The sequence below is a fragment of the Lonchura striata genome, chromosome 5 (genome assembly GCF_050655825.1).
Source record: "Lonchura striata isolate lonStrDom1 chromosome 5, ASM5065582v1, whole genome shotgun sequence".
Lineage (NCBI taxonomy): Eukaryota > Metazoa > Chordata > Aves > Passeriformes > Estrildidae > Lonchura > Lonchura striata.
The window spans coordinates 65,836,319-65,852,411 of NC_140707.1; the positions used below are offsets into that span (position 1 = coordinate 65,836,319).

Genomic DNA, 16,093 nt, shown 5'->3' on the forward strand with positions numbered 1-16,093 from the left:
TCACAGTCCCTCTTTGGAGGCACCCAGCTCAAGCTGTGGTGCTTTCCTAAAGGAATCCATCCTTCAGGGTATGTGGAAACCTCATGGGGAACCCTGTTATGGGGCCCGGCATACGTAATTTCTGTACAGGTTTGTAAGGTATTTATTATTTCTAGGGATAAAGGATGGGGGGAGAGGGGGCATGTGGAGAAGGAAAAAAGATACAAATGCCTAGGGAAAATGCCATGTCTTTGTGAGTGAAAGACCAAAGAAAAGGTGGCAGGGTGTCACAGATTTTTTTATGCTTTGTTTTTAAAAAAGTCACATACCAACAGCTCCAAAATATAACTGGTTTAAATGCAAAACTGTGGCTTTTATTTCCAAACATACAATAAATAGGTCCACCACAACTAGCCTCTAACTTCATTTTACATGGAAGGATTTTAAAGTTAATTTGTGCATATTTAAAAATTAAACTTCCCTTTGCACATAATTCCAAACATAACCAAACTGCATTACACACCAGCTCATGGTCTTGGCACTGTGACACAAGCAACCAATTAGAAACAGAGCTCTGTAGCCAGCACTTGTACAAAAATTGCATTTTGAATTGTTGATAAAAGATCTACCAACAATTAAATCTTTTGCTGCAGTATACAAAAAACTTTAGTACATAAATGTTGAAAAGCAAGTTGTCTTCTCTTCTGTTTCTGTAGAGACTGCAAAGTAAGTGGATTTATTAAGTGTTCACTATTTGCTATATGATACAATTTTCATACCAAAATATCTTTACTGCATAGTAACATTCCATATTTTCAAATGCAAAAAGAGATTAGATGCAGTCTTTTTATTTTATCCCTCATCACTGAATTTAAAGACATTTTTAACCGCATCTCTGTTTCATCACAGTGCAGAAGGCCCTTAATATTTCAAGGATTTATTCAGTCATATTTTTAATACAAAAGTAGAGGCTGAGGAAAAGCCAGAGTAGTCTATACACAATGCACAATCTGTGTACATTCTGAAGCTGTACCTCTTCAAGAACTAGCTATACACTCTTCAAACAAATCCCTTTATCCAGCAATTCAAAATGCTTTAGATCAGAAATTTTATATTAGAATCAATACAATATATGCATATAAATACATTTATACCCTTCAGTTGCTAAACAACCCGGATGGCTGCGAGGATGTGACCTGAAATGGTTCTCCATTGGCCTGGGATACCAAATTATGTCGGCAGCTAACTGTTAACCAAGAGAGTCACAGTAAAAAATGGAGATCTCTGCACAAGGTAGGTGTGCCACAGCATCAGTTAAGACTAGAAATACCAGGTGACACCCTGGCCCCTTCAACAGGGCCAGGATTTCAACTTCTGTGAGATGCAACACACAGGCAACATTTTTTCCCTCTGCCGACACTCTGTTCATAGAAAGTCTCAGCAGAACAACAAAAATCAAAAAAAAACAACAAACCAAAGCAAAGATTTTACAACTGCAAGTTTCCAAGACAGGTGCTGCATCTTTCAAGAACAAAGTAAAAGTTTTATAATTAAAAAAAGAAGGAAAAAAAAGAAAAACAAAATCCAAACCAAAAAAAGCAGTGTGCAAGTGTGAAACTCGGAAGCCGATAGCAGGGATCGATCGAGACCTCGGTTCAGGCTGAAACACAGAACCCAAACTGCCTGATGGAAAACCAGTTCTCACTGCAAATCTCATCTCCAGCTGAGCAGGATGTTTGTGTATCTGCATAAAAACACCCCCGCCCCACCCAGGACAGCCTGGGGCAGCAGCTCTGGGGTTCCAAAGCCCAGGTGGCCCCAGCCCCGGGGAGGGACAGAGCCACCAGCCCTGGCTCCCCACAGCCCCACGGGTGCTCCAGGGCTGTCACAGCAGAGGGTGACGAGTTCTCAGTGCTCTCAGCTGGGCTTCTGAAAGGATGAAGAAATGGTGGCTGAGTATCCTCCAAAGGTGCTAGAGGTTTTAAGTTTGAAGCGTTTCTTCCCACAATGCCAGGTATACAAATGTGTATCTCTTTAAATAATATTGCACATAAAAATCATCTTAAAATTTGTAGTGAAAACAGGGTTGAAGGACAGTGTTTTCCAAAAGAGAATAAAAAGCTACCTGTACATAGTAAATTTTAATTTAAAGAACGCCAAGATTATTCAAAATCTAAGCACATAATACTGACAGAAAAATGTTAAATTGCACAATCTACATATAAATTAATTTGTAAATACTTAAAAGTTTTTAAACATTGAATACCCTTGATTTCACAAATCAGCAAGGTCACTGTCAAAGGATCAACTTAATGAGTTAGAAGTACTTTCCCCCAGAAAGAAACAGAAACAAAAAGATTTGCAGTCTCAGATGAAGCACTGGAAAGAGTTAAAGCATTTCAGCTCAGAGGTAGTGCTAAACACATCCAACTAGAAGTCCATTATATTTGAACTATGATGAAATAACGTAGTAAAATGTAGAAAGACTATAAAATTTACAAAAATAAATAGTTCTGAATGCTTTAGAAAATGCAAGAGACTTTGTTGGTAAGTGTCTTGATCTGCTTTTCTGACCAAAAGAAAGCAAAGCGTGTCTCATTTTTAAAATATACCCATCTCTAAGAACGTGTCTGCAATCCACACAATCTAACTCTGCAACTTGACAGATGCCAGCCTGGCATAGACTCTGATATTAAAAATAAAGTGGAGGCTTTTTAAAAGATCACCTCGTATGAAATTTGCTTTGCATGTAAATTCTTCTGTCAAATTAAAAATTGCACATAAAAAAGTTTATTGAAAGAGGCATGAGGGGTGATGAGGGTATGTGCCCATTGTTCCACATACACCCTGGAAGGAAAATTATGATTGCACAGTTCTGATAAATAATTTTTCTTTTTAAAAATCTGCCACTTTTTTGGTTTGTAAGTTTTGGAATTATTCAGAAAACTCTACTATGGACAAATTATTATTTAGTTTGCTTTTTAAAGAATTCTTTACAGCTATTCCAGTGGCTTTTATCCTGAAACCAAATCAAGTGGCAGTCTAAAAGTATCTTTGGGTAAAACAAGTATCAGGATCCAACGAGAATTTCCATTATGTGGTCCAACTCACTCAGATCTGTTCTACATATCTGAATGTTGTTTGCTGAAGAAGAATTACAAGATGGGAAGGTTTTCAATGGTTCTTCTGTAGCAAGAGATGGTGATCTGGGCGGCATCAGGGGAGGGCAACAGAAGTCTGAATCATACATTGAAGTGTCAATATCTTCAAAAATGTCATCTATTGCCAAATCCTTCAAGTAACTGGTTGAATTTGAAATCTCAAAGGAACCAAACACACATTCAGCTCCCTTCAAATCCTGTCTGTCATCTTCTAGTTTCAGACCAGTATTTTCTGGAAACTTTGGCTGGTCATCTCCAGTAGAAACCAGACAAGTAGGTGGGCTGATATCTTCTACAAAGTCTAAATCCTTCAGAATAGACGAAATAGCAGATGACATGTCATCGTCTGAAACGATCAGCAGGCTGTTTTCAATCGGGTCTTCTACAGACCGCAGCTCACAGCAGTGAGTCTCCTGCTGACCAACTCCTGAAGGCAACTGAAGGGACATCCCAGGAGACTCCAGGCCTGTGTAGCTGTGAGAAGCAGGAGCAATGCCAGGGCAGATATTCACTGGCTGCTGGTTGCTCTCTTGTCTCATCTCCTCCTGGATCTGCCGCACGGTGTTGGCGATGAGCACGGAGCGGTGCAGGTTGGGCTCCACCAGCATTTTGTACGTCTGCAGCTTGGTGAGGCACATGTTGAGCACCAGCTGCCGCTTGAGCGGGTAGGGCAGACCTCGACTGGAATCAAAGGCACTCGAGAGACCAGCCATGCTCTCCTCATAGTCACTCAGCTTGCGCTTTAGGCCTCTCCCCAACATGAACCTGCAAGACAAAAATCCTCAATTAACCCTGGGCAGGCCCAACAGACAATGCTGAGAACCCTGTAGTGTACAATGTATTGGTTAGCTGAGACTTTTGATGTCACAGAACATCAAGAGATAGAAAGGAATCCTACACAATAGTACTTCCATTGAAAATATGCATTTTCCAGCTATATTGTTTCATGGCAACCTTTTTCCTAAACAGAAAACATGGAAGAAATATACTAACTCTTTTTAAAAAAAACTATATACTTCTAAGTATATCTGTGTCCACATGAAATAAAATAGATGCTTGTATACTCTACAGAATATTTAATCATTGCCATTTTAGCATTCATTCTTAGGTACAGCAGGTAAGATTTCAAGCTAGTTTTCAACACTCATTTTGATCTCATTAAGTCATTCTAATGTCTTGCTCAGTGTCTCTGAGAACATACATAGAATTCTATGTAGGACTGATTCTTCTCTTTTTTCTTTGGTGACCCAAAACTGTTTTACAGCAAGACCAACAGCAGGACCTCCCATGACGTCCTTAGATCCATTCCACAGCTTGGTAGTTTGGTTAAATGTGGGAGGAAATCTGGCTGGGCCACTGAGCTCACAGAGAGACAATGGGTTCACAACCTGCTACTGACTTCATACTAAGAACACCAGGCAGGAAGCCATCAATCAGCAATTTAAAAGCGACCAAATTTGGTAAAATTGTTATGAAAAAAAAATAGAATTTAGTTGCTTTCACTCTGCTTTGTGTGCTCTTGCACTGAAATACATTAGGTCTAGAACAAAGTGGTATAAAAACCTGTACACACAGTTCTAAAATATAAGTGAGTTAAACAAATATCTGCTCGGGTACTTTGCAATTACAATCCCAAGTCTAAAGAGTTTTATTAGGGACAACAAGCCCTATGCAATCTCTCATATAAACTCACAAAAGGAGTACACTCTGCACAGAAAACTGGTAAAATATTAGTCACACACATCCTAAAGTGTCCATGAATACAGACACCTTGTTCCCAAACTATTAAAAAAAATTAAACAATCATACATTAGACACCAGTGGCAGATGAAGGGCAGATCCTTCATGCACAATGATCCAAACCCTGCATGCTGCTGAGGGCCTCCCAACTTCCTTTTCATGTGAGCACTGGATGCTGCCAGCAATAGCTCAGCTGATGGCCGCAGCTGCCAGCTGCTAGCCTGTTGCTAGACTTTTGGGAACAAGGAGAAGGCAGCAGGATAAAGCCTCTTTTACTTTCAGGATTTCTCCAGATTTGCAGGGCTCTAAGGCTATGTCCATCTGCCTAGACAAGGCTGCTGGAGAACTCAGCTCCTCTGAAGGAACAGAAAGCAAGCAGTGCATCCTCCTCAGCAAGACACACAGACAGATGCTACAGGACTTCAGGTGTCAGACTTCTCAAGAGTAGATGTTTTGGTTGTTTTTTTGGGTTTTTTTTAAGGACATATCTGGATGAAATTCAGCTTGTCCTAGGACTGCATTTTTACTTAGCAAGGAGTATTCTGGTCTATATTCATTAACATAGTCATTCTTGAAACAGCAACAAACTTTAATTACTTGTAATCTTACCACTTCTGCAACTTTTCAACTCTGTTTTTCTCCAAAGCTTTCTGCTAAAGTGCCACAGCACCAGCTGAATCTCTTTAAAAGCCAGAGGGTGTCTGGAAGTGGTGTACATGTTCACCTGGGTCATCATCCTACACTGATCATTTATCACTCTCCCACTCCAGCATCCCATTAAGGGCAAACAGACCCAGCCAGTACCGAGCACTCCAATACAACAAAATCAGAACAAATCTGGATACAGAGTTTAGGCACAAAATATAAAAGTATTTTGGGGAGGCAGTGTGTGTGTGTCAAGGATCCTCAAACTACTGACAATACTGTCAGTTAACTGATAATTTTTGACACAGTCTATGGAAAATCACATTTATGCAGGACAAGTAGACCGCAGCAAATATACTGACTCTCGTTGTGAAAACAATAATTTATGCAAATCATAAACTCACAATAAAATTGTGAACTCTCCATTTCAAATACCATTTAAGTGTTGCGTACTACCTCAAGCACTACTTCAGAGCATGACTCTAAGAACAAAAATTATGCATCAAAACAGCTGTTTTTTCACTAAGCATCATCATTCCCATACACTGCACACTAGTGGGGTTTGTTTGTTTTTCTCTCAATTAATTAAACAGACCAAAATTTACACCCATGAGGGAATGAAGATATGACCACACAGGAAATAGCAATTCTGACATATCATACATTCAGAATGCTTCGTTTTGATAATTTACTACTTTTAGTATTTTTTTAAAACACACATTTATACTTCGTTAGACACACAGGGCATACTATTGTTATCTCTTTGAATTATAAAAATTATGTTAATTCCTAACATCTCAAAAATGTGCTAGTATTTAATTCTGTAAGCAAGCTTAAAGAGCAAGCAGGCTATGATATGCAAGGATGTATAATTTCACAGAAACAACTGAATATGACATGTATTATTTTTCAATTCAAATGGTAGTCTTGTTAGACGAAATACTTCATGCTCATATAGGCAGACCCCCCCTCTTTTAATTACTCAAATTTCCTTCATAAAGTTTGTCCCAGAGCATTTTAGAAATACGTAACAATGCTTGAGCATGACAGCACTTGACTGTAAAAGTGAAGTGCAAGAAACACTATTTGCTCCAACTTCAAAATATTTCTACTTAACATACTCCCCACTCCCAAGATGTATTTTTAAAATAAACAAACACAGTACTACCTTATATTTTAGAAATTCTGTCTAACACTGATTTATTTCCTAACAAGAAGGATCCCCTACTCTCCCTCCTGGAGCTAGATAACTTCAGAGGTTAGACAAAAATTTGGAAAAGTCTAACAAAAACCAGAGTACCATTGGTACAGTGGATTTAAAAATGACTAGTGTCATGGTTGCTACATGAGACATTAAATTTCAGTTCTTGTCAAACACACTCAGCTGCTGACCTACAAAAGACACAAAGCCCCTTTGTTAGCAGCTAATCTACATTTTATCAGGCCTTTTACTTTACTTTCTAACACAAGAATTTCTGATGGGATCAGATCCTTAACAAACAACTGTATATTTTCTAACTAGCTTGCTCTTCTATAGCACTGCAATTTACACCCCATCCCAAACCCAAAATTCAGTCAGATGCTGTTTCACAGAATTACTTTGCAGAAGATGATGATGGCATTATTTAATTATGCAGTGCTTATTCCACTTCAATTTTTGGTAGCAAGGCAAACGAGCAGCCGTGCACACACAAACCCCCAGAGCAGTGTCAGCCCTTCCATCAGCTGACATGAGGGCACAGCCAGCACAGAGCAGCACAATCTGGGCACACTAAAGCACAGTCTCCAGAAACTGCACTTTTCTTCAGCCTTATTCCAGGAACCTACTCACATCTCAAAAAACTGGGTCAACTAACAGGATTTTGGGATGTGCTAATCTGATAACTCTGTAATTTGTAAGTAAATAAACTGAATAAAAATTAAAAGTTTATGGTAACTTCAAATGTGAGGTCTCCACATAGATGTTCAACCATAAAAGCAGCAAGCCCTAAGTCACCCTTTTCTTGAACTTGAAAAAGTTCACAACAAAGATTTTTCTTCCATTCAGATGATCTATTTTAAAATCTGTTGTCATAAAAAAACAGTAACAATGAGAAGCAACACATCACAACTTTTTTCCTGGCATCTTCTCATCCTATCTCATTATAGTAATGCAAACTGAGCCACAGGCCGTTTACAGCAGAATGCTTTTTTAATTAAAATAATTTTTCAGACATAGAGAAAAGGAAGCAAAGTGAACTCAGTATTTGGGAGTACCAAACTCTCTATTCACATCACTGAACTTCAATGGAGTCTATGTAGAAATTCTACCCTGACACCATATTCCTCAGTTCCTTCCAGTCCTCCATGGAGGACATTTCACTGCAACTCCTCCCTGCTAAGATGGGAAGAAGCATCCAAGCACTGTAATCCTACACCATACCAGGGTTTGAAAAAACTTGGGAGGGAAGAAGCACGTCTCTGGTTGGCAAATCCACACAAGACCAAACAAACAGGCCTGGTCAGGGTGCAGCTACTCAGAAGAAACATTCCAGGCTACCAAGAAAAATTCACATTGCAACGTGTTGTGGACAATACAGGGCCCGTGCCACCATTTCAGCTCCATCTGTCACACGGTCTGACAGTGCAGCTGCCACTGACACATGGTGGGGAAGTGCAGCTGGGAACACTCTCAAGGAATAACGCAACATGTGAAAACCCTCAATTACTTCTATCTGGGCAAACTACTATTAAAAACTTTTTTTGGAATATATGGGAAAACTAAAGAGAAAAGTTAAACAATGTTTAGAACTCAGGACCTAACAGAGGTTTAATTTTCAGTGGAGAAAAGTTTAAAAAATAATGAGTATATCAAACACAACTGCCACAGTTAGTATCACCAGAATATGAACTTTTCATGCTCAAAACAAGCACTGCATTAAACTACACAACAGATATTTATTTACCACTAAATATGTTTAAATAGCAAGATAATAAAGTACCTGGCCTTCACTATCCAGGTAAAGACAACTGAATTCAGAGTGGTTCCTTTTGGCTTTTCTTTTTAGAATATTATTGAATTCAAACTTGCTTGATCCTTTCTGTACAGTTACACTGCTGTATTTTTCAGCCCAAGACTGCCTCAAAGTGAAATACTTTTTTTTTGTTTTTTTTTTTAAGGACAAAAATACCAGCTTTGGAGGTGTGTAAGCTTTCACTCATGAGTGAAAACTGCCTGTCCAGTTTGCAGTAAAGCAACTTATGTATTAAAATCAAAATTAAGAGACTCCTTGCTATTGTAATTTGGTCATATCCCTCTCAAAGTCTCCTTTGTCTTGTAACTGTAGAACCCATGTAAGAGTAAAGACAGGCAGACTCTCTGGGCTGTAGACTTGTGCTAGTGACTGACCAAGGCTGGCTGATAACCTGGTGCTCTGCTCACCCCTCTCTTCATTGACACATCTCACAAGCACACATCTATCTGCAGGAAGTGCAAAGCAAGACAAACACCCCAACAGTTACAGCTGTTCCCCAGAATTATTTGATGTATGCTGTACACTATTTTTAATGCTAATCCTTCCCCTACCTGACAGACATTTTTAGGCAACACAACTTCACAAGCAGTTTTAATTAAGTGCTGGACTGGCTATTGGCTTGTATTTCATGTAGAAGAAAGTGCACAAGGAAATGGAAAGGCTGAAGGTGCAGTTAACAGACACAGCACAAATCCCTTCCTCCCATCCAGGCTTAGGGCTGATCACTTGGCCATGCCTTACATAACAGTGTAAGCTGTCAGAGCACACACAACATCTCTGATCTGGGGTCCACAGCGAGTGCCAGAGATCCCCACACTACATCTTGGCTGTCACCCTGAGCAAGTGAGGGAAGGACTGAATGCCTTAGGAAACACCAAATGAAAGAAGTTTAGACCTGAGGATACTTCCATAAATACAGAAGTGTGTATAAGCCCATTGCCTCCCCACCCCCCCTCAGCCCTGCCCCAGTTTAGCCAAGATGAGTAACTGCTGGAGAAGGCACAAGTGACTAAAAGTGTGCATACAGGGAGGAGTGCAGCCCTACCAGCTCACTCCCATACCTAACCTCCTATGCAACAACTTCTTCACAGGAGTCACAAATTAGCAGAAAATGGCTGCTCAAAGAAAGACATAATGTCAACTTTTAGGTCAACAAATCCTGACCAACGTGCCCACAGTCTGGTACAAAGCAAGAGGAACACAGAACCAAGATATGCTACTGTTCAGATTCAAGAAACCCCAACAAAAACAACAAACCCAAAAACAAACACACACACAACTCTGGAAACAAAACAAAAAAAACCCACACCTAAGGATTTCCCTACATTTTGAAAGTAAGACTAGCCTGAGTAGCATTCATTAGGAAAGGAATGAGAAGAAGACAGTTTAGTACAGAATTATTCTGGAATTAATGCTCCTACTGTCATTCACTATGTGTGGAAGTAGAAAATAAACCTGTATCATACACAAATATTTTAGGAGCTGAAACGATGTTTAGGAAGCACTTGGAAGTAAGTTTTACTTTGATTTAAAAGTTAGTTTGAAACCCCCCACAACAACCTATTTATGTTATGTCTACTGGGATCTGGAAAATTCCTGCACTTAAGGACATCTTTCAAAGTTCCTTACTCCCATTTCATTTCACAAAGCAGTGATAAGAGCTTTCTTCACAAACTATGGCAGCTGAGTTTCAGAGCATGGCATTTCACTCTGGAGAAGGAACTCCTCTGTTAGGATCTGTACCTTCCACAGCTATAAGAAGTGGGTTCCAGTGCTCAGTAGAGAGAAACTTCCACCCATAAAAAACCCCAAACTAAACCACAATCATTCTTGTCTGTCACTTGTATATCTTGTTCCACATTTATTAATAAAGCTCATGTGTATACTTTTAATGAGAGTGTGTTTAGCAAGGTTTTTTAGGTATTTTGGGTGGATTTTTTTTTAATGGAAGAAGGGCCTGGAATAATTCAAACTAAGAATCAATACTAGTTGGCAAAAGCTAATACATAATCAAGAGTTACTAAACCTAGAAACTCCCATAGTAAAACTAAACTATAATTAAATGAGAATGTAAGACTCATAAAGGAAACAAGAAGAACCAAACCACCATGGTTCCACCAAAGCATCTCACTGGAGAGACAAAGGATCATTAGAGCTGCAAATGCAATGACAGACCTCTGCACAGCTTGTTCCAGTCAACTGAACAGTTCTCAATCCCACATTTGCTTCAAACAGAAATACTAGGTGCATTTCCCTACATAACACTGACACATGTTTTAGGGTTACAGTGATCTAAAAATCTACTAATAAATGAAGTTACAGCTTATTAAATATTAAAAATTGGCACGCCCGTACTTTAACAGAAAAAAATGGACTATTAACAGTAAAAGAAAACAAGGGAAAAAAAGCTCTTTTCCTGGTAGAGGACTGTGCATTTATTCTTTCACTAACCAAATCAGAAATAATTGAATTTTCTCTTGTAGCACGCAACTTCATTTGAATATCCAAAGTGCCACCTTGTCACAAGACAAAACTGCAACACATAATTTTAGCAGCTGAAGAGTGGATCTTACCATAAGACTGAAGTCTTAGTTAGGCAATTTCCAAGATGAATGTGATCTTAAGGTATTATGCTTTATTGCATTGTAACAATATCCCCTTATCAAGGAAAAAATAGTAAAAGAAATTCAAAATACTCAAACCAAAGAGTTTTTACCTCGCTTTATATTATATATCCCATTTTTAAAAGATATATTTCAGTTTACCATTCTAATTCATATATAACATCTGTAGCCCATTATCAGAACATGTCCTATGCATGTAAGACACAATTTCATAAAAACATAAAAGTAGTTACCCTTAGAAAACAGAAAGGAGTCCAGGCAGGAAGATTCTGGATTTTGCATAAAGTGTGGTCATCCAAAAGTCTCGAACTATCCCAGAGGCCAAGCCATCCACCGAGGTAGGATGATGCGACTTAAGAGGAAAAACAAAATCAGAGTATTTAATTACTGTGTGGTGGCTTTTATTTTTTTTTAGCTCAGAAGCATTAAGCACACAATTCAACACAACTTTTTAAATTATTTGTGGTAAATTCTATAAAAGCAGATAAATATGGGTTAAACCCCTGAATTCATGAATACACTGAAATAAGAGGACCTAACAGTTTTACCTGTGAACACATAAAATGTAGAAATTATCTTTCATAAATGAGTATTGCAGAATGCTGATCCTCTAAGCGTTAGGCTTTAGGATAAGGACTTGCCCTGCTACTTCCTCAGGTTATAGAACACCAATTTACAATGTAATCATCTCTAAAATTACATAATCAGGACAGAATACCATGCATTGTGAAGAACTACATTTCAGAATTATCCCCTAATGCTTATAGGCTACAAAAGCAGTTAGATTTTTATTTAATTCCCCAACTTTCCTCCTTTTCAGCATACACAAAACCAGTATGAGAAGTCAGCTGACAAGGTGTCCTACGATTGTGTCTAATGTTCAGTGTGGCACCATTTCCATCAAAGCCCTGATACAGCAATATCTGCAGTATGGCTAGAGACCACATGGATTAAATTATGTATTAGCTGAAAGTATTGGTAACTGGACAATGTGAAAAGGCTGAAGTGACAATAAACTATGGGCTAGGCTAGGAAATGTGGAGGGAATTGCATGATCCATGCTCTTGAGGTCTCACCCCCACCTGGAGAAGCAAAGAGTAATGAATTCCAAGAATTAAAGGCCTTGCAGGGGCTAACAGCCTGCAGCCAGGATTGGATGTGACATGCCTGTTTGTGCACATCACACACACAGACACCTGACCCAGCCTCACAAATGCACCGCAGGAGCAAGGATCAGCACTAGCTGCACACATACAGTCCTTCGTGATCAAAAATCAAGAGTTCATACATTACTTCACAAATCTTAAAATAATACATAGTGAAAGGCAGTCTTACATTCAGACAGACGGGCAAGTAAACGCCTACAGTTCATCTTACATAGCAACTCATAGCCTGATGCTACCAAAGGGCTCCTCCGCTTACAGAACCTCGGAACTGTAAAAATGCAGTAAAACAGCAGTAAAATGCCCGTGACCTAAGCAAGCCAAATCTAACCCACAGCAACAAACACGTTAACATCTCCCTCCTCCTCCTCCTAGAAGCTGCCTTCTTTCCCACTATAATGATATCCATGCTATCTGTAAGTAAATAGGAAAAAAAAAAGCCCCAAACAAAGAGACAAATGAAGATTCATAACCTATTTGCTCTGAAACAGCAGGACTTCAGATGGTCACTATTGAGGTTCATTTAAAGTGTACTTGTCAGGTCACAGGGAGAGGTGTGCAGTCACTGCATTTTCTATATACTGAATATAAAAACACATGTTTTAGAGTTTTAGGATTCTTTAATGCTAAAACAACGTCACAAAGCTAGCAAGCATAGTAAAATGTTGAAGAGTTTTAGATTTCAGCACCTTATCTACAAAACCCCAAACCCAACAAAATTAGAAGCACTGGATAAAAAAAATAGTACTGTTACTTGTGTTTTAGAAGTCCAATATTTTGCTAGAAGGAGATGAAGTCAATAAGTTTTCGAATTTAATTTCTTTATTAGATATTTCAAAGGATTCCTGCAGAAGTAACTGTGGAGGTTTTGACTTTTGCCCTGTATGATTTCTGGGCACACTGGGTTAAATGTCAAGAAGTACAGAAGTAAGATTATTAGGTTTACTTTTTACAATCTGTTAGGGAAAAAAAAAACAACCATAGAAGACACAGTAGTTGCAAATCACTATGAATTATATCTCTTTTGTGGATTTCTTTTTGTCTTCCCTTCCTGTGTTTAGGGGTCACTTTAGAATTTTGAGATCACAGCATCATTTCAATTTTTATGGTATTTCCCACACTGCAGTTACCTGCCTGAATTACAGAATTTTAGCCACATCAAAAATAAAGTGGAAAACTACAGCATAAGGCTTCCACCTATGCTTTTAGAAACGAGCATTCCAGCAGAGTTTGAAGAATTCCAGGCCTAACTAGGGCGGAAATTATTAACTGCACCTATTTGCGAGCTTAATCTGCAATATGCATAGAGACCAATCTTATGATCCTCCAGTCCTATCCACCTGCTCGCAGCCCCGACTAACACGCGTTTATTAAGGCGAACAAAACCTGCTATTTAAAAATGTAACCGCAGCTTACACATTAAGTCGCAACCAGCGAGCGGCAGCGATGGGGAGCGCCAGGCTGGAGCCGCCGGGGTTCAGGGAAAGCCCTTTCCTGCCGGGATTCAGGGAAAGCCCTTTCCTGCCGGGGTTCAGGGAAAGCCCTTTCCTGCCGCGCTCCCGCAGCCGCTCCCGCGGCTCCTGCCACCATTTGGCCTTTGTGGAAGGAGCGCCGGTGCTTCCTGCGGGCGTCCCGCCCCCGCCGCGGCCGTGGGCAGCGGTAACCAGAGACAACCTTGGGCTTCCCGAGCTGCGAAAAGTTACACTCCTCCCCCTTCCTCCGCCCGGCTCGCCCAGACCCCGGCCGGGCTAATTATAACTGCGCGAACAACTTCCACCGCCGGCCGCGCTCCGGCCGCTCCCCCCGCGGCTCCCCGGGGCCGCCGCGCCCGCACCCGGCGCCGCCGTGCCCGGCCCCAGCGCGGCGCCCCGGGCCGCCCCGCACCGCCCGCCCCACCTGTCCCCGCGGTGCCCTCCTCCCCACCGCACCGCCGGGTGCCCCCCCGCCCCTCACCGGCAGAGCTCCCCCGCCCCGCCGGGGCTCCCGCCGCCCCCGCCTCGGCCTCCCGCCGTCACCCCGCGACCGCCGCTGCCCGCCCGCTGCCCGCGGCTGCCAGCCCCGCGCCCTCCCGGCCGGCGCCTCACCTGGGAGCGGAGGAAGCCGCGTTCCCTCGCAGCCGGCCGCGCTCCCTCCCTCCGGCGGGGCTGGACTCGGCCGGGAGGAGGCGGAGGCGGCGCCACCCCCGCCGGGCCCCGGCAGCCTCCGCTCCGCCCTTCCCTCCGCCCGCCGCTCCCGCGGGGGCGCTGCGTGCGCCGCGCGCGCCAGCTGCCCGCCCTCCCATTGGCCCGCGGCCCTTTCAACCTGCCCGGCAACCATTTTCTGACTGGCCGGCGAGCCGGGGGGCGGGGCTACAGTTGGTCCCGCGGCGCCGCCCAATGAGAGAGCCGGGAGAGCCGAGGGGCGGGGCTGCGCGCCGGCCTCGCCCAATGGGGACGCGGGCGCCGCCGAGTCCCGCGTTCCGCGGCGCGGCGCTCCGGGCCCGGCCCCGCCCGCGCCGCCGGGATGGCGGAGCGGCCGCGCAGGGCTCGGCTCCGCGCAGCGCCGCCGGGATGGCGGAGCGGCCGCGCAGGGCTCGGCTCCGCGCAGCGCCGCCGGGATGGCGGGGCGGCCGCGCAGGGCTCGGCTCCGCGCAGCGCCGCCGGGATGGCGGAGCGGCCGCGCAGGGCTCGGCTCCGCGCAGCGCCGCCGGGATGGCGGGGCGGCCGCGCAGGGCTCCGCTCCGCGCAGCGCCGCCGGGATGGCGGAGCGGCCGCGCAGGGCTCGGCTCCGCACTGCCCTGTTCACCCCTCCGTGCTGCCGCACTTCGTGCCTTGAAACCACCGCGGAGCCGCCGGCCAGCCCGCTCCAAGCCCACAGCCACCCCCGTTCCCCCCCTTTTTTTGGTATAAACTCGCAGTCCGTCTGTGACCAAAACGACCGAATTTCAGTAAAAGGCACGCCCAGGGCCTCCGCAGAGCAGCGTTCCTACAACGCCCCGGTGCCAGCGCGGTTGGGAAATGAGGCGCGCACGTCTCCCGACCAGCCCTACAGCTACGTCAAACATTGCACAATTCTCCCATGAATATTCACTTCATTTCTTTTTCTTCAAAGATGAAGTGGTTTTAGCCATGCTCAAACCTCGTATTTGCTTTTCACGGGCATTTGCGTAATCAAGTTACATTGGCACAAGCGTTTGTACAAACTAGATTTCAAAATCTGACATTGAAGTATTTGTAAGATCAATTTTGATCCTTTGTCGAACCCTGCCATGGGTTCGTTACCTGATGCATCCCCTGAAAGCTGCTTGATATAAATCCATTTTCAGAAGAGCCAATCTCTAGGACACTAAAACCAAACAAAAGGACATCTGCACAGATGGGTTCCTACACTGACAGCAAGCACAGACCAAGTTTACACACAAAGTTCCATGTCGGGCTCATAACTACTACAGAAACATTTGCAGTTTTCTGGTGGAGATACACTACAACTTCGATGAAGGATCAGCTGCTTTTTGTGATTATTCAGCAAAGGAGATTTTTTTTCTTTTAAACCCTCAGGTCCAACAGATTTTAACCTTTGTGTCTCCTGATGGGCAGTTGTGAAGGGGTAGGAGTGTGCAGCGGGGGAGAGACAGAAAGCTGGAGCTGACCCCCACGGGTGAGGACAAGGGCATCGTCTCTCCAGGCCACCTCTCTCCTGCAGCACGGTGCCCCCAGTTCCTCAGCCACAGCTGCGCTCTGACCTCACTGCTGGAGGTCGCAGAGCACAGAAGGGAGCAAGTGCTGCCA

The 16,093-nt window shown here is 43.0% G+C and overlaps 1 protein-coding gene across 6 annotated transcripts; it reads right to left on the minus strand.

Annotated features, from left to right (window-relative positions):
* Positions 1 to 328: 328 nt before the first annotated feature.
* LOC110484093 (SERTA domain-containing protein 2) lies at positions 329 to 14,463 on the minus strand. Of its 6 annotated transcripts, none has more exons than XM_085580863.1 (5): positions 14,411 to 14,463; positions 12,800 to 12,907; positions 12,499 to 12,597; positions 11,397 to 11,515; positions 329 to 3,905 (listed from the first exon to the last, which is right to left on the minus strand). In XM_085580863.1, exon 5 carries the CDS (start codon positions 3,899 to 3,901, stop codon positions 3,050 to 3,052), a length of 852 nt encoding a protein of 283 aa, XP_085436989.1. In that variant the 5' UTR covers positions 3,902 to 3,905; positions 11,397 to 11,515; positions 12,499 to 12,597; positions 12,800 to 12,907; positions 14,411 to 14,463; the 3' UTR covers positions 329 to 3,049. The 6 variants fall into 6 exon arrangements, with proteins under 6 accessions (XP_085436989.1, XP_085436990.1, XP_021410171.2 ...); XM_085580864.1 differs by lacking the exon at positions 14,411 to 14,463 and adding an exon at positions 13,743 to 14,100; XM_021554496.3 differs by lacking the exon at positions 12,800 to 12,907.
* Positions 14,464 to 16,093: the final 1,630 nt, after the last annotated feature.